We start from the raw sequence: 11,138 nt of genomic DNA, 5'->3' as shown, positions 1-11,138 counted from the left end.
CTGCTGCTCCCAGGTTCTTTGGATTCAACAACAGTTGCGCGATTACGGTCTGAATTTCACTCATACTCCTATTTGCATTGATAATACTGCTGCTATCTCAGTAACTAACAATCCCGTAAAACACAGTAAAACTAAACATATTGACATCCGTCATCATTTTATACGGGATTGTGCTCGAAAAGGTTGATACGCTAGATAATTTCGCTGACATGTTTACGAAAGCGTTTGACAAAACTAGATTTCAAAACCTTGTTGAGCTGAATGGGATGATCAATCCCGAGTAACCATGTTTTTATCTTTATTAAAAAAAAAAAGGTCACTATCGCTTAGAATTATGTCGGTTGCCTCAGTTTGAAGGACATATCTTCGGATATGTTTGGTCCTCATTTCTACTTGTTGAATATAAGGATAGCCATTAACCAGATGACTGAAAGTGACCGGGGCGGTTTATGATGTGTTTTTATTCTTTCGCTGAAAATTAGTCGATCATACTTAGTTAGAAGGACACATACTTGTATGTGGTCGGTCCAGCTGATCCATTGGATCTTCGGGATAGCCGTTTACCTGAAAACTTCAATTTGATCGGGGCAATTGAAGTTAAAATTTTTTCCGGGAGATGAAATTATTTTTCAAGTCTAATACTTCGTAAGAAGTTCCTTTACTATGTTTAACAGAAAATTGATCCAACCTTGGAAAGTGATAGATATACTGATTCTGTGTGCTTAACTAGTGAAGTTATTAGGCCTAAAAGACTTTAGAACAGTCATTGTATGTCATGGTAGCTTTTTATGGTGCGTAAAAGTAGAAGTGATACTAACTAAATCTACTCGATTTTACGTGGAAACTTCTTAACAATTGTGCATGTCTCCATATATATCTTTTCGAATGATAGGCAGAAAAGCGGTTACCCAGTCATACACGAGCCCGTGAGTGTTCTGATTCCCGTGAAGATAGCGTGTCAAGAAACTGCAGTGATCCAGATTCGGGACTTGCAGTAGTTTATCTGAAGTTTGTGTAAATACTTAAAAAAAAAAAAAAAATTAGTTATTGAGACATTATTGAGTTCATAATGATAAGACTTCTCAATCAAGATGCAAGATAGAGAACGGGATTAAGAGTCCAAAGATCGAAGAGTTCCTACTATTTAATCAGACACTACGGGTCGAGGTCAACTCGGGGTGACTTGGGGAAAACCAAATACGCTTTGAGAATAGATAGGAGGCATCATAATCTCTGAGTTGTTGCCCACTTAAGTTTTGAGCTTAATTGAACCGAACCCGTATCACAGAAATGATGAAAACCATTTTAAGTTAATTACCTGCTTACAACCTGTTTCTTTACGTCATAATAAAGCTGAACACGGATCTGTGTGACAGTCACGTAGTTAGTATGATTCCTGTTCGGATCTTTTCTAAAACATGGTAGTCCCTATCGAGACTGAAATTTGATCCCGTGTACTTTAAATTTTTAAAATTTTTCTACTTATGTAGTTGTATGATTTTATATCTGGTTACTTGGTCTTGATCGTATCATTTAACACATTAAAGGTTGTTTTAAAACTTAATTGCAAATTGTTCAAATTATGGGGTTTGTTTTGAAATTTTTTAATTTCAGCGAAGTTGTGCATAACTTCGCCTGCAATAGGCGAAGTTATCCATAACTTCGCCTGAATAAATCTGACCCTATATAAAGAAGAGTAAAGGTCAAACAGTTCATTATTTTCAAACCGGAGCGAACTTATCTTACTGTCAATCAGCGAACTTAATCTCTTAAACCTACAAAGAAGTTATCGATTATCATCTGTTCATTCTTTCTCGATTTTTAATCCGTGTTTAAAGGTGTGTAGGGTAATCGAATAGATTAATCATGTTCATTAACGTTTATCATCGGTCGATTCGACCCGTTTCACGTCCTCGTTTTTCGAACCCTTAACAACCGATTTTCAAACGTATCTTTACGTGTTCATAATCAATCTAATCGTCATTAAATCAAGTTTTACGAGATCCGCAAGCTCAAAATTGACCAAATCACGTCGTTCGATAAACCTAACTGATGCCGTTTCATATTCGGCGAAGTTACAGTTTAGGCGAAGTTGTCCGTAACTTCGCCTGAGGTTTAGGCGAAGTTGTCCGTAACTTCGCCTGAGGTTTAACTTCGCCTGAGGTTAGGCGAAGTTACCATTAACTTCGCCTGGACTTTTTTTACTTAACAGTTAACAGACGAAGTTAAAGTTGAAGCGAAGTTGTTTCCCAACTTCGCCCCACCTTTAACTTCGCCTATACTGAAAAGATCACAACTTCGCTCATGGTAACAGGCGAACTTGTGATTTGCTTTGTCGCTTATCTAACTTAGTCTGTTTGGTGCAGATATGGCTGCTATAGGTGGTGCAGGCGGTGATGACGGTAGTGATAACCAAAGACAGTTCTTCCGGGGTCACAACATGTATATAACATTTGACCCGGAGGCGAGCGGAGTTGATGATTTCCGCGAAATCATCACATTCCTACTACGCTCGCGTATATTCCACGCGATTACGACAACACTGCCAATATCCTTGCCAAACATTGAGGATTTTTGGCAGTCCGTGGAATATGATTGTAGGGTCGAGCCCCCGGTGATGCGAGCAACAGTCAACAATCATATTGTTCAGTTCTCATCTGAACAAATCCGGGCGGCTTTACGTTTTGGAGATGAGACAAGAGATGACCCGACAGATTTTGTAGCTCCTTTCCGTGATGGAGCGTTTTTGAGGATGGGATACTCAGGTCCTTTGGGAGATACCCAGAGAAGGAAGGGATTTTTGCTTGACCAGTGGCGCTTTCTCATGCATGTCATGATTGTTTGCATGTCAGGGAGAAAGGCGGGCACTGATGGCATGGGCGCGACCATGCAGTCGGCTATGACTGCTCTGACTTATAACAAGCGATACAGCTTTAGTCAGATGGTCTTCTACGAGATCGATCGACAACGAAGAGCGGTGGCGCGTGAGAGATTTATCATGTATCCAAGATTTCTCTAAATGATCTTGGATCATGTTGCTCCAACGCTACCTCAGAGCCGCCCAATCCGATACGTAGAAAGTGTGAGCAAAAGGATCTTTGCCCAATGCAGATCCTCCAGTGCGAGGAGCAAACCTGAGCTCCGTCCTCGACATACTCCACTATTCGGGTACTTAATCAACCCGGGGTATGTGCCTGCTCGTGGGGACGTGTTTCGGGACCCGGCACCACAACAGGCAGGAGCACCTCAAGCTATACCTGCTGCTCCTGTTGTGTCACCGGAGGAGAACATAGATCTTGACGCAGAGTTTGGCGGTCAGGGATTTTTTGACATGGAGAGGGTTGATCCAGAGGAGAATGTACAGGTCTCGGTTGAACAAGCTTCGGGTGTGAATGTTACTAGGGCAGCTACAACGGTGGCTGACTCAGATTCTGATGATGAATTGACCGAAGCGAGACGGATTTTGGTAACACTTGAACGGACTCATGGGAAAAGAAAGAGAGCTGATGATGATAGTGAGTCAGACTATGAAGAAGAAGTTCAACAGTTGATCCGGAGATCAAGAAGGGAACGGATAGGTGCAGGATCGGGAGCCGGTGAGAGCTCGAGGGTGGTACGTTTCACCCCACCCGCACTGTCCGGTATGACTATGGTTCCCTCATCATTACAGGTTACAAGGCCAAGCGCTACGGACATTCCCGTGGTGGCTACCTCATCCTCATTTGGCCTCCCACTCACTTCATTTCAACTATCGGCTCCGGAGATTGTCTCGTTGCCATCTCCAACTCTTACTCCAACGGAGGTCGTGGCACATTTTATTAAGTCGACGGTTGTGGCCACTGCAGGGTTATCGGTGACGATACCACCTGCGGTTACGTCTTTGCCTACTTCTGAGGTCCCGGTTACATCGGAAATCCCTCCTCAGTACACTCACGATATATCTCATATGAGGTTTGATTTCGATGCAACCCTATCAGACTCTGAATGAATAGCAGCACTTGAACGGGTCGTGGCAGAGCAGTCAAGGATTAATCTTATCCAGACCCAGGCTATTCAACGCCTAGTTGTAGAGAATCAGATGCAGTCGTCCCTGCTAGTAGAACATGGAAAAATCATAGATGCTCTGAAGGAGTTCTTGGCATCTCAGGGGGAGACGAGCTGTAAAGGCGATGAGTTGAGGACCAAGAGGAGAAATGATCGAGACGATGATCCCAATGCATCGAAAGGTGCAGGTGGTGAGTTGCCAAGAACTGTACAAGCTCTTGGGACTTCCACAACTCAGGGGGAGTCGACAACTGCAGCTGGTGGTGATGATGTGGTGGTAGTGGAGGTTGAGGAGATGGATGATGACTTTATGTGTGATGATGATGTATTACCGAGTGATGAGATAGAGAAGATTGGTGAACAGATTGTGATTGATGATGAGATAGAAGAGGGAGAGATAGTAGAAGAGAATGTAGAGCATGAGATTCCAGAAGTCGATAACGCAGATATGAGTAAAGAGATGGGAAATGATGAGACTGAATGGGAAGAGCAGCCTAGATGGAAAGAAGGCTATGCTCAGTGGTTCTTCAAAACGAAGAAACCAGCGGTCCCTACTATTTTTAAGAAGACTTACAACATTAGAGGCTATGCTGAAGCGAGAAAAGGGATTATTTGCTGGATATACGATGAGCAGTTGAGGCTCTTCGTGATTAAGAGATATGATGGTATTCAGTACTTCAAAAGAATGTTGAGATCGTTGAACACACTGCCAGAATGTGAAGTGAAAAACTTAGCCAGATTGGGATTGATAAATCGAAGTGATGATAATATGGCTAGAGTCATCGGGAAGATAGTATGGAAGGAGAGTATAAAGGAAAAGAAGTTCGAGCTGCTGAAACCACAGAAGGGTAAACTTATCAAAGATAAAGATTAAGGGTCGAGAGCAGATGGCAAGCCTTGGATGATAATGAAGTATAAACTGATCCGGTGTTTGAAAGAAGTGCCGATGAAACAAATGCCCAAGGATGTGCTCAAAGAGTTGAAGTGGTGGTATGTAGATTGTGAGACAGCTGAAGCAGTGATGGAAGACGAAGATGAACAAGAGCTGCTGAGAGTCTATGATCCGATGCATCTAGTGAACCTGTCTCGAGCTGATCTACAGGTGCTGAATGAGAAGAAAATCTTTTATATTCCTGCTTGGAAAGACGAAGCGAGGAAATATCAAAGAGTTGTGTCGGTATGTGTACGAGAAGAAGTGAATGCTTAAAGATGAAGATTCAAGATTGTTGAAGATTACAAGACACGTGTTTGAAGATAAAGAGATGAAGCTACTGCCAAGGGGGAGTCTGTTGGTACATGATGTCAGTAGTTCAGTGTCTAGTGTCTGTAATCGAGTCGTTTGGATTTGTGTTTGTATGTAAGCAAAGTTAGCTCACAAGTTTGCTGATACAGGCGAACTTGTGAACTATGCGCAGTTAGTGACAACTTCGCCTGAACATGCCAGGCGAAGTTGTCGTGTTATATATTGATTAGGTTACGGCTTAATCAATAACACCAGGAGGGATTAAATCAGTGTATTCAGTTTACGTGTAACGAGTCCAGTATTAGTGATACATATCACGTGTTTAAGGTTGCAATATAACGAGTATTTGTTTATTGTAACGTGTGTTTAATCGTATCGTCTTCTACACTCGTAACGTCTTACGTAGGGATTCCGCACCTACGTAAAACGAGATATCTCGTGTAGATCCGGCTGGGAACCTACACGTACTCTTCACATATATTATTAGGGTATGCACCCTTTACCCATTCAACCATACCTGGATCATCAATCATTCATACAATCAACATATAATAATAACATTCAATACATGGTCATACACGTATCATAAACTTACCATTCAAGTAAGTGTATTATCTATCACATAGGAGTATGCACACAGCCCCAAAAACATAACGCATAAAAGGGGCTAGAACTCATCTAGAGTCGGTTTCTCTCGCCGTTAATGGTAATGCCCTTCCTTAGTTATGCACGGCTAACCGTACAATACATTATGCGTGTCAATTATCCAATACTACTACTTCCTACATCTAAGTTAATGAAATCCTCAACTAACGGGGGTCCAAGGGGCAGAGCCCCTGGCTGGGGTTGAGCTGCCATTTCACATGGAATTTCGCATGAGATTTCGCTTCACATGAGATTTCGCTTCGAATGAGATTTCACTTCGCATGCTGATTTCGCTTCGCATGCGATTTCGCTTCGCATACGATTTCGCTTGGCATGCGACTCGAAGCCCTTTTTCATGCGAAAAACCCCCTTTTACTTCGTTTTTACCATTTTAAGGCCATTTTCTTCCGAGATTCTTCCTTAGGACCCGATTCTACTCGTTTTATGGGTTTTAGGTTGTACCAACTTTGTATAACCATCTTTCTCATAGTCCAACCGTCACCTTTTTAGCTTATAACGCACCCTAGAGGTTATAACTTACCAAGTTTATGTTTTTCTTACATTTTACAGCCTTATCTACCATTCTATCAGTTTGTATGTCAAAATCGACCTAAAACTTAACCTTTTTAAACAAAACACACCTTCGGTTCTCGGGTTCGGTTCAGATCTGAAACACCACGAGGATCTGGACATGATTCTTGGTGTTTAATGGTGTTCACACACGAGGTTCTTTCTTCTTTTAGCTCAGGATTGGTTTCAGGTGTTAGAGAGAAAGTGTGTGTTTTAGTGTGTGTTATGGTAGACAGAAATGGTGAAAGGAATGAGATATGGCTTTATATAGGAGGCTATGGGCCCCGCCATCCACTTCCATACCAACCCAATCCTTATCCAAATACAAACACGCACACAATTAAACTAATGACACACCGATAATAATAAAACTTTCCGTTATTTATTCACAGAAATGCGGATGTTACATTATAGGAATGCGTAAAACTACGGTTACTCTAAGTAAAAAAACTAGTATACTCCGTGGTTTTACACTCGAGTGAAACAGTCTTGCTAATTGTGTAGATATACTATTAATAATTATGATTAAACGAGTTTTAACTTCTTTCCAACATAAAGGACTTTGTATCTGTTAATGTTATTCATCAGCTTTTCGCTGACGTAAACATTTTCAGGTAATCACTAGTAGTCAATGATAAATGATGATAGAATAATATGGAGATAGCTTATTGAAGATATTGAAGAATCTTTGGGCTCATTTTGTTAAACTCCTTTTAAACAAGATTATGTAAAACAAATATTTTGTACTACCAGGGTGTCTAAATCCTTGTTTATATAAAGAAATATTTTGTCAAAGGAATTTTTCACTGCAACAAAATAAACTCTGGTGTATTTACAAAACCGATACCAATTATTGGTCATACGTGTAGGCCCCTCTAGCCAGATGTGATATGAAAACTTACTGCATAATAATGGGTTCGTGTATCACATATTGGATCATTCGTATAAAATATGGCATGCGTTTCCCCATGTATTGTTGATTGACACGACGTACAACACCAACATGTGCAACTGGCCATTTGTTTAGTTTGTCGTTGTGACGTCGAAGTTGTTCTGTATAGTGCACACAATTATATTTACGGAACGAGAACAGAACTTCATATGGGTGCTTGAGTAGGTTAAAGGTACGCCCGAGGAATGTATGGAGCCATGCGTGATAGTCATAGACAGAGACCTAGCCCTGATGAAGTCGTGTGACACAGTGTTCCCTCATGCTACCTAAAACCTATGCATGTGGCACATCCAAGAGAACCTAAAGAGAAAGTGGAAAAATCTTTATCAGACAGATATGAGTGATGATTTCTCGTGCTAGTGACATGTACTGTGTAAGTCTTCCACAACCCATGATTACGAATATAACTACGAGAAATTGGAAGTAACATTAGCCGAATACGGGAAACACGGTAAGTCTTTAATACATGTATAGTTACTGATAATCTACTCATACATTCATAAATTTATATTTTTCATAGGTCTGGGACTATATTGATGATAAATGATATATAGGAAAGTTTGTATCTTGCGGGATTAACGACCGACTAAACTTCTGCGAGCATACAACAAACAGAGTAGAGAGCCAGCATGTGAACTTCAAAAGGCACCTTAACTGGACTAACAACACGCTCTACGAAATTGCGGATGACAAGCATGCACAGAGAGCATATACCAACCCTGGATGACGAGCTGCGACATTGATGGACCACGATTGGCAGTGGTCATTCGAGCAGACCGATACCAGCCTCAGGGCCTCAGCCATCAAGGACCAGTTGTTTAGGTATGTTCACAGTATCATATGATATCATACATATCATTTGGTTGTACAGGCACATGCACAAGTTGATAGTCGTGTCAATAAGGGTCGTGCGCAGGGCGCATATCACTACAGCCTCTGGTACTTGTTTCTTTTATTTTTTTTGCGATGCCTGCTGATGGGAAGGCAATGCAACCTTGCGGACGCGTTCGCCGGCTACTTTTACCTGCACTCGCACAGGCAGGGCCGATGGTCGTTGCTCGGTGGTCCATACATCACGCAGATTGCAATCAGTTTGGGTCACGCTACGCGAATCCTTGGTCTACTGATTCAATCAGTTTCCTCGCGCATGCTGGACCATACTAGGACCATATGTATGCACATATGTCACACCCCCCGGTTAGGACCAATTATGTAAATATAATTTTTAGTTATGATAACTTTATGAGTTTTTGAAGATCATAAGAATATTCATAGTTGTTCATAGAAAAAATTATACTTTGATCCAAGATCTTGAGAAAATAATTATGATTTCTTGGAATACCATGATCATCATAATCTTTTAGAGCAAAAAGTAAGGGTTTTATTAATAATTTATGATGATCATGGTGAGAGTATATGAACAATTATGAAGATTCAAAAGAAAACTTAAGAGCATAAGAACAAACTAAAAGAAATTCAAAAGAACAAGATCAAAATCAAAGAAATATGTAGAACAACCAAGAAAATAGTAAAACTTACTTGATTATGCTTAGAGAAAAAAGAGAGAATGGGATTTGGTGTGAAAAATAATGAGAATGGGAGGCTCTACTTATAGTGAAAGGTAGAAGATTTGAATACAATTGGGATAGTGATAAAACTTGTTTAAAACTTAAAAGATAACCTTAATAATAATTTTAATAATAAGATAACATAAAAATAATATATATATATATATGTATATATATATGTATATATATATATATAAATATATATATACATGTGTCTTTTAAAAGTCCACGACACTTTTATTTTTTCATTATTTTTTTTTCTTTTTTTTAAATTATAAGAATTAGATAAATTTACTTGTGGAACAAGGTTAAGATTCTAGAATGTTCCATTTTTAAATCACATGATTAATTTAAATACTTAGGATAAAATTAATAACAACAATATTTTGTTACATGTTATAAAATATTAATCTAGGCATTCCAGTTCAACGTGTCATACTAACTATTAAGCACGATTATGATAAAATGATCATAGGATCATATAATTATGCATATAAGGATAATGTTATTCAATAAATGACGCATAATTCAACCCTAATAAGTGTAGACGATGAAATTAATACGAGAACTTTATTAAATACAAGCACAAAAGACTAGCGTTTTTGCAAGAAAAATCCATAGATATTACAGTCTCCCCCGCTTAAAGGAATTTCGTCCCGAAATTAAATAGTGGAAACTGTTTTGGATTGAAAAAGATGAGGGTATTTCCGTTTCATTTGATCTTCAAGTTCCCAAGTAAACTAGGGTCCTTGCTTGTAGTTCCACTTCGCTTAGGTTTCTTGACATCACGATACACGATTTCGATAGGTTCCTCAACAAATTGAAGTTTATCATCAATGTGAATATCATCAAAAGGAATAGGCTGAGTATCATCGGCTAAGCATTTCTTGAGGTTAGAAACATGGAAACTGTCATGAATACCACACAAATCCTGAGGTAGTTTGAGTTTGTATGCCACTAGATCAATCCTTTCAAGAATCTCAAAAGGTCCAACATACCTAGGAGCGAGTTTTCCCTTTTCCCCAAATCAGACAACACCTTTCCAGGTGGAAACTTTGAGTAAGACTCGGTCACCAACTTGAAACTCAAGTGGTTTCCTTCGATTATCCGCATAACTCTTTTGTCGGTCATAAGCGGCCTTAAGTCTTTCTTGAATGATGGCAATCTTTTCGGAGTTTGCTTGGACCATTTGGGGCCAATAACTTGTGAGTCACCAATCTCGGTCCAACATTCGGGTGTTCGGCATTTCCTACCATACAAAGCCTCAAAAGGAGCACATTTGATGCTAGTATGGTAGCTGTTGTTATAGGAAAATTCATTGAGAGTTAGGTGATCATCCCAATTTCCTCCAAATTCGATTACGCAAGAATGAAGCATGTCTTCCAAGGTTTGGATGGTTCTCTCAGTTTGACCATCTGTCTGGGGATGATAAGCTGTACTAAGATCCACACAGGTCCCCAAAGATTTTTGAAGGGATTGCCAAAAGTTGAAGGTAAAATGACTGTCACGGTCGGAGATTATGGATAAGGGAATACAATGATGTGTCACGATTTCGTTGATGTAAATTTGAGACAGCCTCTCCATTTTGTAGGTTTCACTAAGAGGGACGAAGTGAGCAGATTTGGTGAGACGATCGATTATAACCCAAATAGAATCATGCTTACGAGTGGTTCTTGGTAGTTTAGTGATGAAATCCATGGAATTTGGTCCCACTTCCATAGAGGAATCTCGGGTTGTTGAAGCAAACCCGAGGGCTTTCGATGTTCGGCTTTAACTTTTGAGCAAGTGAGACACTTCCCAACATATAAGGCTATGTCCTTTTCCATACCAGGCAACCGATAGAATTCCCTAAGATCGTGGTACATTTTATCAGCTCCCAGATGGATCGAGTATTGAGTTTTGTGTGCTTCGTCAAGAATAAGATTTCGAAGGTCTTCAGAATTTGGAACCCATATGCGTCCCATGAAGTAAAGAACTCCATCAGACTTAGTTTCCGAATGCTTTTCAGCTCCACAATTCAATTCGGTCTTGAGATTGTTTTGGGCTATCACTTGGGCTTGAGCTTGAAGAATTCGGGACTTAAGGCTAGTGTGAACAATAATCTCTACGGGCTGAA

At 40.0% G+C, this 11,138-nt stretch overlaps 1 protein-coding gene across 1 annotated transcript; it reads right to left on the bottom strand.

Moving 5' to 3' along the window:
* Nucleotides 1-9,734: 9,734 nt before the first annotated feature.
* On the bottom strand, nucleotides 9,735-10,606 carry LOC143578088 (uncharacterized). Its single transcript, XM_077061755.1, has 2 exons — nucleotides 10,021-10,606; nucleotides 9,735-9,979 (listed from the first exon to the last, which is right to left on the bottom strand). Exons 1-2 carry the CDS (start codon nucleotides 10,604-10,606, stop codon nucleotides 9,735-9,737), a joined length of 831 nt encoding a protein of 276 aa, XP_076917870.1.
* Between the last annotated feature and the right edge of the window lie 532 nt (nucleotides 10,607-11,138).

This window comes from Bidens hawaiensis, unplaced genomic scaffold, assembly GCF_021521415.1.
Source record: "Bidens hawaiensis isolate Kalapana, Puna unplaced genomic scaffold, B.hawaiensis_p1.1 tig00029013_1, whole genome shotgun sequence".
NCBI lineage: Eukaryota > Viridiplantae > Streptophyta > Magnoliopsida > Asterales > Asteraceae > Bidens > Bidens hawaiensis.
The sequence above is the reverse complement of the archived record's forward strand: the minus strand, read 5'-3'. Positions and strand labels throughout refer to the sequence as shown.

Coding starts and splice junctions, on each gene's coding strand:
- LOC143578088 (XM_077061755.1), bottom strand. CDS start 10,606: ATGGAGAGGCTGTCTCAAATTTACATCAACGAAATCGTGACACATCAT. Junction 9,980..10,020: donor AAGGGAAAACTCGCTCCTAG/GTATGTTGGACC, acceptor GGATTGATCTAG/TGGCATACAAACTCAAACTA.